The sequence below is a fragment of the Chlorocebus sabaeus genome, chromosome 7, assembly GCF_047675955.1.
Source record: "Chlorocebus sabaeus isolate Y175 chromosome 7, mChlSab1.0.hap1, whole genome shotgun sequence".
Taxonomy (NCBI): Eukaryota; Metazoa; Chordata; class Mammalia; order Primates; family Cercopithecidae; genus Chlorocebus; species Chlorocebus sabaeus.
The window spans coordinates 90,158,315-90,183,027 of NC_132910.1; the positions used below are offsets into that span (position 1 = coordinate 90,158,315).

A 24,713-nucleotide genomic window follows, 5' to 3' on the forward strand; every position below is an offset into this window, starting at 1 on the left:
CCACATCAGCAGGTTCAACCAACCTCAGATTGAAAATATTGCGGGGGAGGGAGAGGCAATAAAAAAAATACAACAATTAAAAATACAATGTAAATACTACAGCATTTTGTATAAGGGACTTGATTGAGCATTCTAGGATTTCAGTATCTGCCAGGTGAAGGAGGCATCCTGGAACCAATACCCCAGGTATACTGAGGGACAACTGTACTCTCCAGGCACGGCTGCCTAAAGATGGATAACAACATGCATTAGATTTACCGCCAGAGTACTGGGGAACTTTCTTTAAAATTAACCTTGCTCTCTTCAGAGCCTCAGTGGGTTTTAACCTAAGACTTTTTCTTAGAGTTTATTCCTCCCATGAAGCCTTCAAATTCTACCACCCTTTGTATTTCTCTTCTTCTAGCACTTCCTTTATGCTTTGCTGATTATGTTACTTTGTTTATGTGTACAGCAGTGGTTTGGGCTTTCAGGTCCAACAGCTTGGGTTCCAGTCTCTGCCACTTATTTCTGTTACCTGAGGTAAGCAACTTAATCTCTATCAAACTTCAATTTCCTGTTTCATAGGGCAAGAATATGATAATTTCTTATCATTCCTGTAAGACTGTAAACTTCTTGAGGTCTGGGGGGCTAGCTTAACCAATCTTTACATATGCCATGGTTCCCAACATAGACTTTTCATGGAGCAGACATGCAGATTTTTTTTTTTTTTTTTTAGACGGAGCCTCGCTCTGTTGCCTAGGCTGGAGTGCAGTGGCATGATCTCGGCTCACTGCAACCTCCACCTCTCAGGTTCAAGAGATTCTCCTGCCTCAGCCTCCTAAGTAGCTGGGATTACAGGCACATGCCACCACGCCCGGCTAATTTTTGTATTTTTAGTAGAGACGGGGCTTCACCATGTTGGCCAGGCTGGTTTCGAACTACTGGCCTCAGGTGATACAACCGCCTCGGCCTCTCAAAGTGCTGGGATTACAGGCATGAGCCATCATGCCAGGCAGATATTTCTTTTATGTACTGAATTAAGGACAACCCACTGACCTTACAGGAAAATCAGCAATTCAAGAACAAATGTTATTATCTTAATAATATATTAATTTCACACCCTGACTTAAAATACTGAATAATTATCTTGGTAAGAGGTTCTTAAACATGAATATTTAAGAGTCTCTAACTTGACAGATTTTTCTAAGATATCCCCTAAAGGAACTAAAAGTAAATGTTTATACAAATTTCATAAAGTCATATTACAAATTCACAAGCACTACACACTAACGATATGAATCTTTTAAAACTGTTTCCAGGAAACTTTTAATTGGGGGAAAAAAATCCAGTTAGTCTCAAAGTTCCCTAAATGCTAAAGCCTCAGTCTTAAACAACAGTCATTTGGAAAGCATTTATTTCAAAAACCCAATGACTGTTCTACCACCTGTTGCACATCATCCACAAGGTACTGGGTCTCTCCAGTTGCTCTTTCCATTTATGGAAATCTGTTCAAAGCTAAATGGTTCCAGAGAGGCAGCCAAACCTCTAAGTAAATCTATCTTTAGGTGACCCTGCTTACTCTTATCTGCAGCTTCACTGAAGCAAAGGATTCAATCAGCCTGTGTAGTTCAACTTTAAGAAAACTTAGCATTATTAAGTATAAGATACATTATTATTCTCAATTATTTTTTTCAAAATGCCTCCCTACAATACTCACATACACTAAGAAAAAAAAACCTTGAAAAGCAAATTCTCCAGTTTTTAAAATTTATTCTAGCAAGCATTCTCTTTAAAGTCTGCTTGTGTTGCAATTTAGCTCTTGTCTTGGGTGCTATTAATAAACTATCCTGGGTAAACTAATTCCTTATGTAATTATATTAAGACACACCCTAAAACTTTACCATATTAAAATCAGAGCTTCAACTATTCAATAATAATACAGCAAGAGAATTTTACCAGATTGTTTAATGTTTCAGCTTATAAACAAAATGAAATTTGCCTAACAGTTACTTACATATTACGTGCCCTGAATTCTTAGGTAGTTTGAGGCACATTTTCAAAACCATGATTTTGTGTTATTAAAATTGTTATGTCAATGGAAGTTTCTTCTTCAAGGTGTAATTTTTGCACATATTTCTGACCTCGATTTCCCCTTCCCCCCTAAAATTCAACATAATATATCTCAGAAATATTTTATATTTAGAGTAAAATACATACACTTACTTAGAAAATTTACTCATTCATACTTTAAATTTAGGATAAGAACATAAAATAAGCATAAATTACCTATGAAGTTATCAGCCAGAAGATCTAATACTCTATGTACAACTGAAAAATGGTTGCTGACATTTACCATGTGCCCAGACCCTGTGCTATAAACCTGACACAAGTGTGAACAGATCTCCGGCCTCATGAAGCTTATACTACTATAGGTTGGGCATGCCTTATCCAAAATGCTTAGGACCAGAAGTGTTTCACATTTCGAATTTAAAAACAATGTATCTGCACTATATATTTCCAGTTGAATATCCCAAATCTAAAAATCCAAAATGCTTTAATGAGCATTTCCTTTGAGTGTCACATCAGTGCTCAAAGTTTTGGATTTTAGAACGCTCCATCTATAGTTCAGAGAGCATCAAAAACATAAATGGAAGATATTTAAAAACTAAATAAAAATGTCAAATAAACTTACTTTGTAAGTTAAAAGCATGTTAAGAGGAACACTGATTACTGTTTTGCTGCTTACTAATTTTATCTCGTCATTTTTATTTACTAACTAAAATAATGCAAAACACAAAAATCTAAGAGCCTATTCTCAGATCAATTTACAATAATGTACTAATGCCAGTTTCCAAAACTTAACACATTTTATAAAAGTGAGCACTATCTTTTTATTTTTGTTTACATAAGTAACTTTTTACAACAGAAATTTAAGAAATATTTCTCCTACTTGTTTCTGTAATTCAAAAAAATACTCTTTTGTTCAGATCACTAATTCAAATAAAATTTCAGCTATAATTTTGCACATTTCTTAAGAATAAGCATGAATTTAACAGTGTTGTGCAAAGTAAGAGAGCTACAAACGAGCTGAAAAGCAGAATTCCTTATCTTACTTAAAACTTGACTTACTGGTATCTTTCTATATCTACGAAATTTATGGAAGGAAAAAATAAATAACTCATTTTAAAAATAGAAACAATGGAGCTAAAAGTAGTCTGACAGGTATCATTTTCTAGTTACCACTGGTAGTGGGTATTGTTGGTCAATCCCCCTTGAAATAAATTTCAAGAACTATTTTACTTTTTATTACAGTACCAAAAATAATATTTGCTCATACCTTCATTTAATATTGGTAAATATCTTCTTGTTCCATTTCTATCTTTCTAATCAACTGGTGTTTGTATGATACTGCAGACTATTCCAGACTCACTCAACAGCTGTTACAAAATACCAAACTTGGTAATTAAGTCTGACAAGAGGCATACCTCTCAGCTTTGCATAAGAGAATGCTGGCAATGGATCTAGTTCATAAAAATGTTCTCAAGTCAAAAATAAAATTTAGTAGCAATTTAGTTTCAGAGCAGTGAAAAAAAATTAGAAAACACTTCATTAGGTGATAGTGATATTCCCCTATAAGCAACACTATAAACTAATAGTACAAAGTCTTCACTCGACTACAGTACTGATTTACCACTACTTATCCTCTAATACCCCAAAGCAATACCAGTAATAGGTAAATGAAGAATACAAATGAATGCAATGAAAAGGGAGAAAAGGTAATTAAAGGTCTGGAACACTCCATCTTTACCTTTTCCCCCTTGACCTTTTAATTAATATACTTGCATTATAAAGTACAAAAAGAAAAAAAGAATGGCTTTTCTTTTTTTCAATACTCTCGGAGGGGGACAGCAAACTGCCCTCTGCAAGATGAAATCAGCCAGAAATTATTTTCTAAACCAGAGTTGTCTGATAAAAATAAAAGCCACATATAATTTTAAATTTTCCAGTAGCTACATTTGTAAAAGCAAAGGAGAAATTAATACCTTCATTTAACCCAGGACATTGAAAATATTTTTATTTCAATGTGTAATCAATATAAGGAAGTTTCCCACTGCTTGTTTTTGAGTTTAAATTAATTAAAATTTAAAACTGAGTTTCTTAGCTACATTTTAAGTACTCAGATACATGTGGCTAGTGGCTACCATATAGTACAGACCTAAAGAACACGGTAATTCAGCTATCCTCCAACTTTTTTTTATCAGAGGACACTTTTACACTCAAAATACTGAAGACTTCAAACAGATTTTATCTGTATTTATCATATTTGAAATTACAAAGAAAATTTCAAAGTTATTAATTCATTTAAAATAATACACCCAATACTGTAAACACAAGTAATATTTTTTATGAAAAATAACTGTTTTTTGAGACAAGGTCTCACTCTGTTGCTTAGGCTGGAATGCAGTGGCATGATCATGGTTCACTGTAGGTTAGACTTCCTGGGTGTGATCCTCCCACCTGAGCCTCTCAGGTAGTTGGGACCACAGGCATGCACCAGCACAACCAACTATTTTTATTTTTTTTAAGTGACGGAGGTCTCAGTATGTCGTCCAGGCTGGTCTCAAACTCCTAGGCTCAAGAGATCCTCTTGCCTTGGCTTCCCAAAGTGCTGGGATTACAGGCATGAATCACCATGCCTGGCCAAAAATAACTTTAAAAAAACAAAAAGTGAGTAGCTTTGTTTTATATATTTTTGCAAATCTTACTATACTTGATTTAATAGAAGGCAGGTGGATTCTCCTTCCTCTTTCAATCTATTAGAATAACCCATCTATACATAGCTCCTAACTCCTCTGTACACTTTTGAAAGTGAAAAGGCAAATAATGCCTTAGTATTATTTTCAAAACAGTTTTGTCTTTACAGATCCTGTGAAAGGCTCTTGGGACTCCCGGAATCCAGGTCAGAGCATTTGGTTTTTGAGAAGTGCAGCTGTAATTCATCATCAACTGTAATTAATAACAACCAAATTCTATCCCCAAGCTTATATAAGTTTTAGCTTCTAAACATAAACATCAGTGTGTAGATGACAAATTATGATTCGAGGCTGGGAGTTGTGGCTCACGCCTGTTATCTCAGCACTTTGGGAGGCCAAGGTGGGTGGATCACCTGAGGTCAGGATTTCAAGACCAGCCTGGCCAACACGGTAAAACCCTGTTTCTACTAAAAATACGAAAATTAGCCAGGCGTAGTGGCTCACGCCTGTAATCCCAGCTACTTGGGAGGCTGAAGTGGGAGAATCACTTGAACCTGGAAGGCAGAGGTGAACCAAGATTGTGCCACTGCACTCCAGGCTGGGCGACAGAGCAAGGTTCCATCTCAAAAAATAAAATAAATAAGAAGAAGAAAGAAAAATTATGATTCTATAAGTTAAACAGTATTTGTCTACTCACAGATAAAGAGTTTTTTAAAAGCTTTTCTTAAGCATTTCTTTGCATCCTTTTGAACATTTTGCTATAGATGTCACAAGGAATCAATCATTTTACACAATTATCAAACACAAGGAATCATTTTAAATAGTTACCAAAAACATTCTGCTGCCTGCCCTTCTCCACCAACCAAATTTGTTTCTAAAATAGTTTTATGTTGAATGATTCTGATTGGCTATTTACACACGGACTGATGTGACCATGTAACTCAGTTTTTACATGAATTTTAGTACCAATGCTGCAATGATTTGTGAAGGGTAGTTTCTAAAATTCCTTTTCAAATGAGCTTTTTAAAAAGAAAACCAGTGTCATTCCTTGAGTTTCATTTTAATGCATCTATTCACATACTGCTTTTACCTTTTTTTATACTGCTAATTTTTTTCAATTTGATCTTTTCATGATTGAGACTACATATTCCAATTTACAGTAAATCAGAAATAATTCCAATTTCATAATCAACTTTAATAATAGGTTTTGTCAGTGAAAATATTTAGGCTAACTTTCCAGAAAAATTTCACCTTCATTTAATAACTGCATTGTTCACCAAAACTTCTGGTTACCTTATTTCGCAAATGTGAAAAAAAAAATAAAATAAAATAAAAAAAGACAAATAAAGAAAAAAGTCAAGGAAGGTATACTAGAGAATAAGGCAGAAATCTTCCAGAAAATCCAGACTGTACATATATAACACTTCCACATAAATATTAGGAAAGTAACAATGCTAGACATTTGTTTTTTCCTATATTAAGCTATATACACTAGAAATAAACCTAAATTATTAAATAAACTATATTACAGACTTAAACATATGAAGAGCCTCAAGTTACAATTTGGCACACATTTTTATTTTCAAAGACTGGATTAAAAAAGTTAACCTCCCAATTACATAATGAACGTATAGACATATTCACTCACATGGTGTAATATTTAAAAAAAAAAAAAAAAAAACCCCAAGGAGAAGCCTTACCTTTCCAATAAGTATTTCCAAGCCACTTATTTTAGAGCTTTAAAAGTCATTAGGAATCATCTAGTCAACCCTGTCCTCTAAGAGAAAATGAAGCCCTAAAGAGGTTAAGTCACTAGCTAGTTTAGTGACAGCTAGATATAGATCCTCAACTCTTCAGGGTCAAGGCTCATTCTCATACATCATATTGTCCATGAAAATTTTCTAAAGTATTTCGAAACTTTACTACAAACATACTTTGTAAAATGACAGTGAGTTTTAATAAATAACCTTATTTATTTCATCCTTTACTCAGACTCCTCTGGCAGCATGTTTATAGCTAAAGGAATGCAAACATGATAACGCCTCTAAAGGAAGAAAATAAAATCAAAAGTATATTAGAGCTTAACAGCTACCTTAACATGTGTGGCAACAGTGATAATATTAAGTGTTATATACTTGCTTAGAAACAAGCTGTGCTGAAAATATTAACCTAAAGCTTATCTCCTCTACAAGTTGTATAAATATCATTCTACACTAATCATCAACCCATTACAGCAATCACTGGAGCTATTTTTTACATTTATACATTATACAGATTTTCACCTGTCTCCCCAGACTGTAAAATCTTTGTGAGGACGAATTCTCTCTCACACTTGATGACTTCCCTCAAGGAGATAAAAAGGTATTCTGTCCATTACACAAACACAAACTTTAGAAACATTATCCTCCCAATGCTATTGAAAATTGGCAGCAATAAAAATTTAGAATCATGATTCCTAATCTTCTGGGCCATCTTTCCTCCCAAACTTTTAACACACTGAATAAACCTTGGGTAAATGAGCAAACCTCTCTCAAGTTTCCTTCTAAAATAAGGCTTGTAAGGGAGCTTCGGATTACATGGACATAATTGGTGAAATAACTTGAAAATAATTGTATGTAAAACATATTATTTACAAAACATTATTATCTTAAACTTTAAGATTTCCATATAGTGCAGAAATGCAGTAGAGCTGGAAAACAGCACTTAACTTTTTGAAACCCCTTTATCAAAAGAAGACAAAACTTTTGTCTTTTCAAACCAAAGACAGTCTTTTATATACACACATATACACTCCAAGGAAAGTTATCTACAGGCCATATTCAGTTTCGCTGGTAATTCCAAAAGCTTATGAAAAAAGAGTTTCCAATGGCAAAGTTAAGCCCTCCTACCTTTATAGTATCTTTCAAAGTTTTGATGCAAGGGCATTCTAAGGTTCTTTCCGAGCGTTCGCAGCTACTGGAAACAACATGTCTTGAACTGTACATATTCAATATTCAAGAAATATCATTGACCCCACAACTTCACATATCATTAGTACCAATAACATAAAGCCAAAAATTCCATCCCTTAATTCATACTGTAGTAATGGACAATATATACAAAGGAATCAAGTTCTCATTGTGCTCTCTTACTAAAACTTAAGTTCTTGTTCTGACCAGAAAGCAACTGTCAAACAGATGTGTTTTAATCACTACCCAGTAAACTGTATTTTCCTTTGGAACCTCTGAAATACATATTATTACATTTTATAGAATAAAAGACTGGTCACCACTGCGTGGTATTCAATACCTATATATTATTTAAGACTTTGAACCTAGAGCGCTTCCGTTAACTTTGGATACACGTGTGTTCGTGATTTCCCCCAAAAGAACTGAGTCACAGAGTTTTGCCAGGCAAACTACTAATTTCAAGTCCCTTACCTAAAAACAATGATGGAAAACTGTCAAAGATCTTTTACAGAATTACTGTGTTCCCTGAATATTTCTCATCGTCCACTTCCCATCCATGGCAATATGAAATAGGAACCGGGAAGAGGAACATGTATGCTTACTATTACAGTAAGTAAACAGTATTCAAGCAGTGCTACATCGATTCAAAACCCTCACTGCGCTGTCTGCTATTAAGCAAAGCTTCTTTTTCTATGTAACTTAAGTCCGTGCCCTTCCGCTGCAGCAGTGGCGCCGCACATCCCCCACCCCTGCGGCCACTTCCGTGTTTACACTCCTCTTCCCTCCAATTCCATGCGTACATTGTCAGCTTCACTCCCGCCCAATCTTCATTGGCCCAGCGCGGGCCCGTAGTCCCGCCCCCAGAAATCAACGTTCTAATTTGGAACACCTCAGAGAGCAGATTGGAACCAGAGGCCTGTCAATCCCGTCCGTTCTGTCCTTTCCGAGGCGCTTCCGCTGTGGTGGGAGGTTTGGGGGGGAGGGGGGAAGGGGGCAATTCCGTGCTAAGACTTCCCTAGGGCCAAGACTCCCTCCCTCCCGCCTCGCTCCTTAACATTCACCCACTGTTTACAAAAATAAATGTTCTTCTCTGCGCTGCAACCCTCCAGGTTAGGGGTACAAATATATTCCGTGTTCTTCCCATTCTCCCCCTAAAAAAAAAACCCACGAGGGAAGGGGCATAAACCTAGTTTCTTCACAGCCACCCATTAAATGAGCAAAGGGAGGCGGGCCCCTGAAACATCATCCCGGTTACTCAACATTCTTAAGTCACCCTGTCCAGGACCGTTACTCCCGAGACTGCATAAGGTGGGAATGTGCGGAGGAGGGAGGGTCAGAGCATTTTTTTTTGGCGGGTATTGGTCCACCGGACATCGCCCCTGGCTGCCTGGTCCATGCGGAAGTCATGGAATTGTGGACGAAGTCTGAAGGGAGAACCGAGCGGGGGTGGCGAGCGTTCCCTGGAGAAGCCCGCCGCCCCCGACCGCGGGCAGTAGCGGCCTCTCCGGCCAGACAGCGTGGCAGGCGCAGCCGAGAGACAACAGCCTCACTCACTTCCTGGTTCCTCAGCAACTGGGGTGAAGCGCACAACTCGTCCGCCCCCGAGTCCCCAACTTAACCGCGGCTCCGTTCTCCAGCACCCGCTGCCAGCGCTCCGCCCGGCAGCTGCTGCTGCTGCTCGCCGAACCCACCCTGAAGCGACAGCGCCGGATTCGAGGCAGGTTACTCTCCAAGGTGATCACTTCCTGATTCGTCGCCTCCATTACTTCATTCACTCCCCCCTTTCCCCCAGCCGCCCCAGTGACTGTGAGGTGGACACCGTACCCCCAGCACAGACTGCTACAGGGGAGTCACCCGCCTTCTGTGCACCCCCTCTCCTGCTGCACCGATGCACGGGAGAAAAGTTCCCCTGTCCTTACCGGCCCGGATGAGCAAATCCAGCTGGTTTGTGGGTCCCTCATGCAGAGACGTCGCCATGTTTATCCCGGGGCTGGAGCTGCTGCTTCACATTGACTTACACCGTGAGCAGCGGCGGCAGGGGAGGAGGCGGAACCCGCGGCCGGAGACACACGCCGTGCGACCGACACACACTCACGCACTCGCACACACTCCGACGCCCGGATCCTTGCGCGTCCTCCGACAGGAAGCCGAGGCCGGCCCGCCTCCCGCCGCCGGGCTGAGAAACCCCACCACCTAACGGCAGGGGCAGGGGCGGTGGCGGCGGCGGCTGTGGCGGCCGCCCCAGCTGGCAACGCGATCCTTCCGCCCCGCGCCCAGACAGGAAGTCCCGGACGCTCGCTCCGGAGAGCGGCAGCAGCCTGCGGCGAGAGACACCTGAGGCTGGGAAACGGCTCCGGGAGCCGCGCGAGGACACAGCCCCTCGGCAGGAAGAGGCACATTTCACGCTCTGCGGAAGAAAAGTCTGCAATTGTCCCCCCTCTGGAAAAGAGCCATTAATCATATTTTCTTCCTGGAAGCAATCTAATACCGAGTCCTGCAGCTGTAAATAAAGGTGGCTATTTAACTTCTTTTGGCTTTTTCAAACCTTATGCAACATGTAACCAGTTCACTTGAAACATCTGCACTTTAACACAGGAACACCAACAAAAAAGTCATACCTAGAACATATTCTGAAACCTTTACTTGGAAAGTAAGGAGTTCCCAACTTTCTGAGACCAACTTCGTCCTTTTCCCTTAACAGAAGTGTCAAAGAGCACATTAAACGGGTACTTAGTAAACAGAACACACCAGCCTCTGGAGATTAGACTCCCCCAATATGCTAATCATGAAATTCATGTACCCTTTCATTTCTGTTTGGTTAATTTGGAAACAAATTTATAATGTCATTTACTTCAAAAAAAAAATTCTTGCTGAAAACCTTATTACAAATACATATTAAAATACAGTGGACGAGGGAGATAAATCGCCAATTTAATGACTAAATTTACTGAACACAGGAAATCAAACCAATATAAGACGCTTCATTAAAATGCTTCCCTGGTTTCAGAATTTCATAATACATAAATTGTTTGAAACAAAGGGTTATCCTAAAGTTGTTGGCACACAAAACTTACATAAAGGAACAGTGCCTCCTACAGAGTAAGTGCTCAGTAAGTATTTGCTGAATAAACAAAAAGATCTGGCAGTTACAAATTTAAAATAACAAGGTGACAATTTTTATGATCCGAATTAACTGTGTAGAGAAAAAAAAGTTTTCAGCGGTAACATTAAAGGGATATCATTTCATAAAATCTTGCCCAACCTGAATGCAGCATCAGAATGGATTTACATAACCCATGACTATTTTTTCTCATTTGTCCTAATATTCATTTATTCTCTTGGTCCTTTTACCCTACCCCTATGACCATGATCCTCACTCTCCCAAAAAAGAACCTACATGCTATTTCCAAAGTACAACTCCTCTTTAAATAAAGGATCTCTTTCTTGAATTAGGTAAACCTGCCATGTATGGGACAAAATGAACTACATGGTAGCTTTTGTATTTTATTGCCAATCAGTTTAAAGTAAGCATCATCCTTAGCCAGGCATTGTGATGGGCCTCTGCACCTAGGGACTCAAGTCTGAAGCCAGCCGTTTTCTTGAGCCCAGGAGTTTCGGGTTGCAGTGAGCTATGATCGCACCACTGCACTACAGCTAGTTATTTGAGAACCACAGAGTTAGTCCACTTCTTCACTTTACACATTGGGAAACTGAGGCCCCCAGAAGTTACTTAACAAAGTTTACAAAGTATCTTATTACTTCAAGGTCAAAACTGGTACAAAACAGTCTTCTATAAAATTTAGAAGTTATAAAAAAAAAAAGTTAAATCCATTTTAATACTATTATATTTATAGTATTATAAACTGCAAAATGGTTGATTTTTTTTTTAATGTCAAAGGTAAAGCAATGGGAAGTTAAGAGAGAAAAACGGAAGAAAAAAGTTTTGAGAAGTGAATAATGCGAGAATAGGAAGAGGCCAAGCTGTCTTAAGTTTTTCTCATACAACAATGAAATTCAAAGTTGGTATCTTGAGCATGTTTAGGGAAAAAACAGGGTCAAGAAAACCATAAGAAAAATATGTCTGTGAAGGACAAGTTGCAATCACGTAATTTAGGAGCACCAAGTAACGTCTGGTCTGTCAACATCAGAAAATAGACAATAGTTACAGAAGTGCAGTCTACAGATGTACAACGAAAAAAGATGAATTATTTCATATATTTTATACTACTGTTTAAATGTCTATTTGAGCTTTTTATGTTACTGATTTATTTAATAGTCAGGTTTTATAAAGTATTATTAAAATGAAGATGTTCGAACCCATAGTCATGAACTAATTCATTTATTCAACAAATTATTATCCAGTACTTTAAGCAAGTTTCTGTTGTAGGTGTTTATTAAGCTGGTAGCACTAAATTATGTAACAAAAGGAAGAAACTAAGCCTTCTCAATTCATACAAAATTCCCCACCCACCAAGGGTGAAAGTCTTAGAGACAGTATGATACACAAGACTGCTTATATATGAAATTAAATAATAGGGTGTATATACAGTGGGTATAATTACCACCCAAGGATGTTAAATTATTTATAATTATAAAAGCCTTCATAAGGCATATATTTTTAATAGGGGTTCAAAGAGTCAAATTTTTGTTAATGAAATGTGTATTTTTTCTGAGGAAAAGGACTATGGCTAATTTTAGATTCTCAGAGGATCATAACTCCTAAAAGTAATTTTATTGTAAGTCTTTCTATGTACAACCATGAAAATCCTCTGATGAGTAAGGGTCCAGTATGTACTGTTTTTGATACGTACTTAGCTTAGGTGTGATCTGACTTAGGTTCATGTTTTTTGCATTTTAACTTATCCCTGGGCCAGACTCTCCTTGAGACTTGTTGATTCTTCGCTTTATGATTTATACTAGACAAACCATTCTGTTCAATTCTTAGCAGCCACTCTTATAAGACTGTCAGCTAAGTATTGCAGCTAGTCATTAATTCATTCATTTAGTTATAGAAACAGGGTCTATCAAGGCTGGTCATCAACTCCTTGCCTCAAGCAATCCTCCTGCCATGGCCTCCCAAAGTGTTGGGATTACAGGCATGATTTGGGCCCAGCCCTGCAGCTAGTCTCTTCGATGGGTGTTAGACAAACAACGTTTTTTCTTTTCTTTTTGAGACGGAGTCTCGCTCTGCCGCCCAGGCTGGAGTGCAGTGGCGCGATCTCAGCTCACTGCAAGCTCCGCCTCCCGGGTTCACGCCATTCTTCTGCCTCAGCCTCCCAAGTGCTAGGACTACAGGCGCCCCCCACCATGCCCAGCTAATTTTTTGTATTTTTAGTAGAGACAGGGTTTCACCGTGTTAGCCAGGATGGCCTCTATTTCCTGACCTCGTGATCTGCCCGCCTTGGCCTCCCAAAGTGCTGGAATTACAGGCGTGAGCCACCGCGCCTGGGCACAAGCAACTTTTTAAAATAGCATCTATTAAGCACCAAATATACATGAGTTAAAATACTTAATTATCTCTATAGTTTAAACAACATTTATGACAACTGATTTCAAGGGTTTGAGTTCTTTATTATCATCGAAGAATATGTAGTATCTTGAATCTACTGGAAAAAAATTTGCAATTCTTGTGAAACTTTACAAGAGCCCATATATAATTCTTGTTTAGCATGTTTATGAAAAATTACAGGCTGGGCACGGTGGCTCACGCCTGTAATCCCAGCACTTTGGGGGGCCGAGGCGGGTGGATCACCTGAGGTTGGGAATTTGAGACCAGCCTGGCCAATGTGGTGACACCCCGTCTCTACTAAAAATAAAAAAATTAGCTGGGTGTGGCGGCACATGCCTGTAAGTCTCAGCTACTCGGGAGACTGAGGCAGGAGAATCATTTGAACCCAGGAGACGAAGGTTGCAGTGAGCCTAGATCATGCCACTGCACTCCAGCCTGGGAGACAGAGCAAGACTCTCTTTTTAAAAAAAAAAAAAAAAATTTACAATAAAAATTTTACTGAAAATATACTAGTCAAATCTCATTTAATTCCAAAAGGAATATTTAGATTAACTAATTTTTTCTTCTCTTACAATACTTTCTGAACTCTACCCACTGAAAAATTCTTCAAATGTCAATACTGAGTTTTTAATTGCCAAATCCAGTGACCTCTTCTCAGTCTCCATCTTACTGCTTCTCCAAATATTGTTGACTACCCCTTTATTGAAATCCTTCCCTTCGTTTGATTTTCATGATAGTAAACTGTCTTTGTTTCTTCCTATTTCTTTTCAGTTGTCTTCACCCACTTCTACACAACCGTTAGACATGACTGTTCGCCCAAAGTGTGATCCTTAGCCACCTTGTCTCCTCATTCTCCACTCTCTCCCTCTAGAGTGGTATTATCCACCCCCACCGAGGACTTTCTTTTTTTCTCTCTCTCTTTTTTTTTTTTTTTTTTTTCTGAGACAGAGTTTCGCTCATTGCCCAGGCTGGAGTGCAATGATGCAATCTTTGCTCACCGCAACCTCCCCCTCCCAGGTTCAAGCGATTCTCCTACCTCAGCCTCCAGAGTAGCTGGGATTACAGGAATGCACCGCCACACCCAGCTAATTTTGTAGTTTTAGTAGAGACGGGGTTTCTCCATGTTAGTCGGCTGGTCTCCAACTCCTGACCTCCAGTGATCCGCCCACCTCAGCCTCCCAAAGTGCCGGCATTACAGGCGTGAGCTACCGCGCCTGGCCAAGGACTTTCAATACTATTACTATACTGATTCAAAAATCAGCATATCAGATTTACTTTTTTAAAAAAATATAATCAGATTTACTTTTTAAAAAAAATATAGGTACTAATTTCCAATTGTATAATAAACATCATTACTTGAATAACCAACAGATAACTAAAGATCCTTTATCTACAGTATCTACAGATTTCATTTACTCTATCAGTAACCATCATCTTACCAGGTTAGAAAACATAGTCATCTATGTTCCTAGTTTAAGAACTCATCTCTTATACATTTTTAGGGGGATTTAAACCATATAGGAAATTGCTAAAAATAATGTAACATAGTCATATCCCCTTCTCAACCAGAACCTACAACTACTCATTTATGCTGTAAGATTGTTTTCCCCCTAAGAAATAACATATAAAAGATGAAGATGGCATTTTTGAATACGACCCCCAGACACCCTTCCATCTCTCCAGAGAAATTGCTATCATGAGTTTAGTGTATATTCTTCCATTCTATTTTTTATATTTTTACATGCATATATATTTACATATGTACACATGTTTGTGTATGTATCCCTGAATGACATATAGTATTATTTTACATGCTCTGGGTACATAAATGACATTAAACTACATATGCCATTCTAAAATGTATTTTTTAACATTCAATATTTACATTCTATCCATGTCAGTATAAGTAAATATAGCTATGCTTTTTAAATGCTACAAAGTATTCCAATGTATGCATTTACCCCATTTTATTCATCACATTATCTAAGTTATTCATCACATTATCTAATAAAGTTATTCATCACATTAGCAAAGAGTTTCCATTTCTCACTTTTATAAATAATTCTGCAAAAAAAAAATTATGTTTTCTTAAACATGTATGCTAGAGTCTCTCCACATCATATACCAACAAACAAAGTTTCTAGGTCATAAAATAAGCATTTTCTTTTTTTCTTTTTTGGTATGGGTCTCACTCTGTCACTGAGGCTAGAGAATAGTGGCATGACCATAATTCACTGCAGCCTTGAACTTCCGGGCTCAAGTGACCCTCCACCTCAGCCTCTTAGCTAGGACTACAGTCATATTCCACACAATTTTAGAGGGTCTCTCCATGTTGCCCACGATAGTCTTGAACTCCTGGTCTCAAGATAGCCTCCCATTGGTCTCCTGAATAGCTAAGATACACACCACCACACTCAGCTTGTAAGTACAATTTTAATTTGACGTAATTCTGTCCAAAGTGGCTATGCAAGTCCAGTGGTTTGGTAGAGTTACCATTTTTCTCACATGCTTGTCAATCCAAGATATAAGCTGAATTTTTAAATTTCTGCCATGTGTTGAGTAACGAAATTTTTCATTGTTGTATTAACATGCATGTATTTAAGTATTAAGGATAAATATTTTTCATATACATTAGCTGGGCATGGTGGTGCACGCCTGTAATCCCAGCTACTCCGGAGGCTGGGGCAGGAGAATTGCTTGAACCTGGGAGGCAGAGGTTGCAGTGAGCTGAGATCGTGCCACTGCACTCCAGCCCGGGCAACAGAGCCACATTCCATCTCAGAAATAAAATAAAGTAAAATGCTAAAAAAAAAAAAATAAAATAAAATAAAATAGAGCCGGGTGCAGTGGCTCACACCTCTAAGCCCAGCACTTTGGGAGGCCAAGGTGGGTGGATCACCTGAGGTCAGGAGTTTGAGACCAGCCTGCCTGAGCAACGTGGTGAAACCTCGTCTCTACTAAAAACAATACAAAAATAAGGTGGGGGTGGTGGCGGGCGCCTGTAGTCCCAGCTACTGGGGAGGCTGAGGCAGGAGAATGGCGTGAACCCGGCAGGCAGGGCTTGCAGTGAGCCGAGATTGTGCCACTGCACTCCAGCCTTGGCGATAGAGCCAGACTCCGTCTCAAAAAAAAAAAATAATAATAATAATAATAATAATAGGCTGGGCGCACTGGCTCACGCCTGTAATCCCAGCACTTTAGGAGGCCGAGGCGAGCAGATCAAGAGGTCAGGAGATCGAGACCATCCTGGTTAACACAGTGAAACCCCGTTTCTACTAAAAAATACAAAATCTTAGCCGGACCAGGCGGCGGGTGCCTGTAGTCCCAGCTATTCAGGAGGCTGAGGCCGGAGAATGGCGTGAACCCGGGAGGCGGAGCTTGCAGTGAGCTGAGATCCGGCCACTGCACTCCAGCCTGGGCGACAGAGACTCGGTCTCAAAAAAAAAATTATAAATAATAATAGGCACACACACACAAAATTGAATAGAATAGTAAATAGTAAAGAAATTAAAACACAACACAAAACCTTCCCTCCATGGGGGGGAAAAAAAAACCCAGGCTTGAATATTTTTTATGCAAATTTTAGCAAATTTCAAAATTAATTCTTAACTTACACAAGCTGTTTGCAGAAAATATAAAAATAAGTGAAAGCTACCTGGATTATTTTATGAGCCAGTGTAATCTTGATTTCAAAAGCAGATAAAGACAAGAAAAGAAAATTATGGTTCCACTTCACTTATGACTAGATTCCAAGACTCCTTAACTTAAAGCAACGCAAAGCAAAATGATGAGTAACATTTATCCTCAAACTATAAGAGTTCAACATCTGGGAAGCCATCAACTGACCATATTGAAAGAGTAAAAGAGAAAAATGACTTATCAAATGCCAAAAAAGCACACGATAGTTACAAACAAAAGGAATAGAAGAGAATTCCTTAAGTTGGTATACACATTACATACTAAAGACTACAACAATTTCAAGTTTAAACTTCAGATTACATTCCCTTCAAGATTAGGAACAAAACAGGGATGGCCATTAATATTATTAATCTTTTTAAAATATCACTTTAACATAATACTGGAGTTCTTGACTAACAATTTTTTTTTTTTTTTTTTTTTTTTTTTGAGATGGAGTTTCACTCGTTGCCCAGGCTCACTGCAACCTCTACCTCTTGGGTTCAAGCAATTCTTCTGCCTCAGCCTCCTGAGTAGCTGGGATTACAGGCATGTGCCACCATGCCTGGCTAATTTTTTGTATTTTTAGTAGACAGGGTTTCCCCAGGTTGGTCAGGCTGGTCTCGACCTCCCAACCTCAGGTGATCCACCGCCTCAACCTCCCAAAGTGCTGGGATTACAGGCATGAGCCACCGCGCCGGCAACTAACATCTTAAGAAACTAAAAAGAAATAAAATAACAGGAAAGACAAAAGGAGGGCTGAGTTGTCCTAGCTAAGGCCCTCCTGGACCAGTTAGTTTCCAGCTGATCCACAGATGACCCTAGATACAGGACCAAAGCCATCACAGCAGAGCCACATAACTAGCCCATAAGTCTGACGAAAACAATAACTGGTTCTTGTTTCAAGTCAATAAATTTTGGAGTGGTTTGTTATGCAGCACGAGGATAAAAGGAGGGACTGAAGGTTATTTATTATCAAGTAAGTAGAAAGGTAAGTAGAAAGGTAAAATGTGGTGGATGTTTAACAGGGAATACTCTGCAGCAGTTTGAGCAACAAATAAGATATACGCAAAGCAACATGCAAGGATATTAGGAACAGTGCTTACTTTAAAAAGTAGGAAACAAAATAAGATACATAACACCATTTATATAAATTTTAATTATATACAAAGGACATACAACCTCAACACACTAAGAAAATATACATTACTCAATTTAAATTTGATGCTTATTTGGGAGGGCGGAAGATGAGACTGTTGTGTAAAAAAGATTAAAGTAATGCCATTTTAAAAAATGAATAAAATGAGGGGATATGAAATAGGGATCTAATTTTAGATTTCTTTATTTATCTTTATATATCTTAGAGTTATTCTTAGCTCCCTAGTAAAGGGTGGGTTTTTTTTTTACTATTATCAATGGGATTTTTGTTTCACTTCTTATTGATTATTGCTCCTGCCTACGGCAAACTCGATAAAACTTCTTAGCAATGTTAACAGTTTATCTGGATCATCTCTTAAATTTTATGTGTTAATTAAGTCATCTGTAAATAATAACAATTTTGTTTATTCTATTCTGATCTTTATGTCTTTTTTTTCCCCTGTCTCATTGCATTGGCTAGGACATCCAATAATAATTCTAGTTAGTAAAGTTGATAGCTGGCATCTTCTTTCTCTATTAAGCATGATTTTGCTATAGATTTTTTTTTTTTGAGACAGTCTTGTTCTGTTGCCCAGGCTAGAGTGCAATGGCACGGTCTCAGCTCACTGCAACCTCCACCTCCCAGATTCAAGCAATTCTTGCACCTCAGCCTCCCAAGTAGTTGGGATTACAGGTATGCAACACCATGCCCAGCTAATTTTTGTATTTTCAGCAGAGACAGAGTTTCACTATGTTGGCCAGGTTGGTCTCAAACTCCTGACCTCAAATGATCTGCTCACCTCGGCCTCCCAAAGTGCTGGAATTACAGACGTGAGCCACTGTGCCAGCCTGCTATAGATTTTTAGTATGTACTCTTTATCAGGTGCCAATACAGATTAAGAGTCTTTTATCCTCAGCAGATTTTAATTTTTTTTTTTTTTTAGACGGAGTCTCGCTCTGCCACCCAGGCTGGAGTGCAGTGGCACGATCTCGGCTCACTGCAAGCTCCGCCTCCCGGGTTCACACCATTCTCTGGCCTCAGCCTCCCGAGTAGCTGGGACTACAGGCACCCACCACCACGCCTGGCTAATTTTTTGCATTTTTAGTAGAGAAGGGGTTTCACTGTGTTAGCCAGGACGGTCTCGATCTTCTGACCTTGTGATCCGCCTTCCTCGGCCTCCCAAAGTGCTGGGATTACAGGCTTGAGCCACCACGCCTGGCCCGGATTTTAAATTTTAACAAATGTTTTCTTGAATCTATAGAGATGATTACAGGAGTTTTCTCCTTTAATCTACTCACATGGCTACTACAATAATTAACTTTTTAATATATAGCCACCTTTGCCTTCCTATTATGAATTTAGTCATTATGTATTTTTAAATCAATGATGGATTTCATTTGCTATTCGTTATTTAGAATATTTGTAGCTATGATTGGCCGGGCACGGTGGCTCACGCCTGCAATCCCAGCATTTTGGGAGGTCAAGGCTGGCAGATCACTTGAGGTCAGGAGCTCAAGATCAGCCTGGCCAAAACGGTGAAACCCCACCTCTACTAAAGTGCAAAAATTAGCTGGGCATGGTAGCACACGCCTGTAATCCCAGCTTCTCGGGAGGCTGAGGCAGGAGAATCGCTTGAACCCGGGAGGAGGAGGTTGCAGTGAACCGAGATCACGCCACTGCACTCCAGCCTGGGCAACAGAACAAGACTGTCATACACACAAAAAAAGAACATTTGTAGCTATAAGCATATATGAGTTTGACCCAAAAAAAAAAAAAATCTGTTTTTTATTGGGTAAGTTTCAAGATTAAGGTTATACTAACTTCATAAAATGAGTTGGAAAGCTTTCCCTCTTTTACTATTCTTCCAGGATAGTTTATATATGACAAGCATTATGTATCCTCTGAAATTTTAGTAATAAATCTGGGTCTGATGGACCTTTTTTTTTTTTTTTACTTTTTCCACATATTATAATGGACTTTATTTAAATGTGTATATAAGGAAGATGCATATGTAAGATTAAAGATATTTGAATGGTTATTAATTTGGGCTTTCTATTTCTTCTTGAGTCACTTGTAAATTACAGCTTTGTTTTGTTTTTTTGAGACAGTGTCTCACTCTGCCTAGGCTCTAGTGTAGTGGTGTGATCTCAGCTTACTACAACCTCCACCTCCCAGGTTCAAATGATTCTCCTGCCTCAGCTTCCTGAGTAGCTGAGACTACAGGTGTGCACCACCCTGCCTAGCTAATTTATTATTCTTATTATTATTCTTTGTAGCTAAGAGGTCTCACCACACTGTAGGCTGGTCTCGAACTCCTGGACTCAAGCAATCTGCCCACCTCAGCCTCCCAAAGTGCTAGGATTACAGGTGTAAGCCACAGTGCTTGGCCTAAACTATAAAATTTTAACATTATCCATTTCACAGGTTTTTAAATTCCTTGGCAACAGTTTTTTCATAGTGTTCTTTCATGGTTTTTAAACTTTTTATTCTTTTGGCCCTATTTTTGTTCTTCAGAGTGCTCGTTTTTCTTTAATCTGTCTTTACAGAGGTTCTTCCATTTTATTAGTTTCTGGTTTTATTAATAATCTAGTACTGTTTTATTTTCTATTTATTAATATTTACTTTCATCTTTATTTTTAACTTACTTCTACTTTACTTGGATTTATTCTGTTGGTCCTATATTGACATGTAGATTTGGATATATGCTCATTATATCAATCGTTCTTATTTTCCAATAAATACATTCAAAGCTATTATATTTCGTAGTGAGTTCTGCTTAAGCGAAATTCCAAGTTTTCTTGTTTGTTTGAGATAGGGTCTCACTCTGTCGTGGAGGAGAGTACAGTGAGAGAGAGTACAGTTGCACAATCATGGTTCATTGCAGCCTTGAACTCCCAGGCTCAGGTGGTTCTCCCATCTCAGCCTCCCAACTGGTATTACAGGTGTGCACCCACACATAGCTACATTCCAAGTTTTAATATGCAATATTTTCGGCCAGACGCAGTGGCACTTTGGGAGGCTGAGGCAGGCAGATCACTTGAGGTCAGGAGTTCAAGACCAGCCTGGCCAATATGGGTGAAACCCCATCTGTACTAAAAATACAAAAATTAGCCAGGTGTGGTGGCATGTGCCCATAATCCCAGCTACTCGGGAGGCTGAAGCAGGAGAATCGCTTGAACCCAGGAGGCAGAGGTTGCAATGAGCCAAGATCACGCCACTGCACTCCAGCCTGGTCGACAGAGCAAGACTCTGTCTCCAAAAAAAAAAAAAAAAAAAAAACAGAAAAAGAAAAGAAAAAAAAATGCAATGCTTTCAATGTTATTTAGCCGTATTTTAACATTTTCATTTCTTCTTTGGTCCACTAATTTTTAGTTTCCAATATTATTAAGTACTTTGATTGTCTTTTCATTGTTTTCTAATATTCTTGCATCATGACCAAATATGTTGTTTGATTTTCTTTTTAGAGAGAGGGTCTAGCTGTCACTCAGGCTGGAGTGTAATGTGTCCTATAGGTGAGTGCCACCATGCCCAGCTAATTTATTTTTTACACAGACAGAGTCTCATTATATTGTCCTGCCTGGCCTCAAACTCCTGGCCTCCAGTGATCCTCCCGCCTCAGCCTCCCAAAGCACTAGGATTATGGGCATGAGCCACCATGCCTGGCTGAAATAACATATTTTGTATGATACTGATTTTCTAGACATTATTAATATTCCTCTATGGAATAGTACATGTTTAAAAACTGACTTACATATAACTAAAAAATGTTTAAGTTTCTATTAGGTTAGGTACAATGTCCTATATATCTCCAATTTACAAAGTTTGTTAAGCCCTTTGTAGTTGAATTCTTTGATACCATTTTTAATTTTGCATATGCTTGATTTTTTCCACTTTGACAAAGACGTCCTACTATTTTGCAGACATGTCTAGTTTTCCTAAAAATTTTTGTTTTAAGTGGTGTTTCAAGGCTGTGTTGCTAGATGCATATAAGTTTATGATGATTTTGTCTTCTAGATTGTTCCTTTTAGCAATATAAAAAGTATCTCTCTGTCCCAATTAAAAATGTTCACCCTAAATTGTATTTTATTATACCTGCTCCCTTTGATTAGTATTTTTCTGGTAAACATATTTTTCTATTTTTAAAACTTAATTTTGGTTTATCTGTTATATATCAGCTGTTTCCACTCATTTAATTTTGCTTTATGCATCTATTATAAATAACACAGGTTATTGTCTTGTGATTGCAATAATTTTAATATAATTTCTGATATATTTTGTACTTACTTCTACTATCTTGATTTATTATTTCTATTCCATCATTTTATTCTCCTTTGTTGCCTTTTGTTAAATTGGTAAAGTTTAGTTTATTCCCTAACCTATCCCAAAGTTATTATTTTGAAAGCTACATCTTCTATGTTCTGGACGCTTAAAATAAATGTCCCTCTTTTCACTTCTCATCTTTTCCAAATAATGTTTCACACAGTTCCTATTTTATTCAAGGGCCATCACAATCCAGTCCTACTGCACCTTTACCTGTCTAGCATTATCTCTCAACCATACCTGTCTATGTAGCCTAAACTCTAGTTAAACTACACTGACGGGCAGTCTCTAAATAAAATACAAAGTTCTTGGCAATCCATTCTGGTTCATGATGTGTTCTCATTCAATAAACAAATATTTTATTGAAAACCTACTGGGTTCCTGGCCCTGAGCAATTCCAGTAAACACAATGGATATAGTGAATTCAGGTAAGGCAACTGATAATTGGCTCCCATCTTCCATCCTATCCTCAAAAAGCAGTCACAGGAGTACACAACTACCACCAGGTGGCACCAAACCACAGCTGGACCTTAGACTGATTTTGGATACCTTAGTCTGAATTCTGGAACCCATTTCATACACACACCTCTTCCTCCTATACCCAGACTGACCCGGGCCATTTCATTAACCTCACATTAATGCCAGGTTTTATGTGATTTGAATTTCTTGGAAGGTATTTACTACCTAATGGTGGGAACTGAACGCATCAAAAGTTGTAGGTGCTAACAACAAAATACATTAAAGAATGGAGGGCTATGATAAAAAAGAACAGTCCTAATTGAGATTTAAGAATATCAGCCAAGGCCTCTTTCTCTGTGAGAAAGTGACATTTAAACTATAATCTAAAGGACAACCAGGAGTTAGAAATTGAAAACTAGAAAGTAATCTACTCCAGACAGAAAATGGCATGCATGAACACCCTGTGGAGGTCAAGAGTTTGGATTAATGGAAGGATGAAAGGAGCACTGTGATTACAATAATTTATATTGTGAGGGGAAGGGATATTATATAATTCATCAGAGTACAATGCTTGAGCTTGGGCTCTGGGTTAAATCCTTGCTTCTACCACTTAAATAGCTATCTAGCCTTGGAAAAGTTATTCGGCCTAGGGTTGTTTAGAGTGTGAAATATGTATGTTAATATGTAAAACCCTAAAAACAATTCCTGGCAATATAGTAAAGAAACTTTAAATGTTAGAGCTTTTTTTTTTTCCTTTCCTTTTTTGGGGGGTTGCTATTATTATTGTTTCTAGATGAAACCAAATTATTCAGTGTCTTAAAGACCATGTTAAAAACTCCTGCCAGGCACAGCAGCACATGCCTGTGGTCCCAGCTAGTTGGGAGGCTGAGACAAGAGGATCGCCTGAGTCCAGAAATTCTGGGCTATAGTGCACTAAGTCAATTGGGTATCTGCACTAAGTTTGGCATAAATGTGAGGGACCACAAGGTTGCCTACGGAGAGGTGAACCAGACCAGGATAGAAACAGAGCAAGTCAAAACTCCTGTCCTGATGAGTAGTGGGACTGCACCTGTGCATAACCACTATGTTCCAGCTTGGGCATCATAACAAGACCATATCTCTTTAAAAAAAAATTTTTTTTAACTGCATCCATTGAAATACAGAAAAAAATAAAAATTAAGTGAAAACAATTTTAAAATACTCCTGAATTTTATCTTAAGTGCAATTAGAATCCACTGAAAGATTTTAGGTAGGGAGTATCACTATTCCACTTACAAATTTATATTTTAAATCACTTTGGCTACTATGGTGAGCATAGATTGCTGGAGGTAGGAGGAAGAGGCAATAATGAAAACAGAAAGGCTGATTAGAAGGCCAAAGGCCATCAACATAGCTCATGTAAAAAAACTACAAAGTGAACTAGCCTAGTAGCAACGAAGATGGGAAGACTCAAGGTATACTTTGGAGGCAAAATTAACATGATTTGGTAATGCACTGGGAGAAGGTAGGAAAAGGTATAAATGAATGACTTCTCAACTAGAAAATTCTTTTCTTTGAAATGAAATTTTATTTATCCTCCCAAACTCAACTAAAATGTAAACTTCCCATCACAATAGCTAAGATCTCTCTCCTTCACTCTTGTAACACTAATATTATTAAACCTTAGGTTATAAAGAATTGTTTCCTTATATATTTTCCCCACAAACGAGTGAGCTTCTTTACAGGAGGGGCCATATCTAATTTCTTGTTCTAGTTCACATAAAAAGAACACAGTGCCACACACATCACAGGTCATCTCAGGTAACCCCACTAATGGTCTCAGATCCAGGACAACTCATTCTTTTGTTCTTCCTCTGATAAGCACAAGAATTCAGTCTGCTTTCTTCTCCTTTCAGCTATTCTATTTTTTGGAGTTCTGTTTCCCCTAAGAC

At 38.4% G+C, this 24,713-nt stretch overlaps 1 protein-coding gene across 23 annotated transcripts in view; it reads right to left on the reverse strand.

The window, feature by feature from the left end:
- Window positions 1-24,713, reverse strand: part of ELF2 (E74 like ETS transcription factor 2) — a 117,540-nt gene that overhangs the window by 16,789 nt on the left and 76,038 nt on the right. For 2 of the 23 annotated variants that reach the window (XM_007999822.3, XM_007999821.3), the window contains exon 1: window positions 9,601-10,019. The exons of 19 other annotated variants lie outside the window; for them this stretch is intronic. In XM_007999822.3, coding sequence (XP_007998013.1) covers window positions 9,601-9,658 — 58 coding nt within the window. In that variant the 5' untranslated portion in view covers window positions 9,659-10,019. Of the gene's footprint in view, window positions 1-9,600; window positions 10,020-24,713 lie in introns of those variants that run through there. 2 more of the 23 variants (XM_007999820.3, XM_007999819.3) reach the window with 1 other exon arrangement.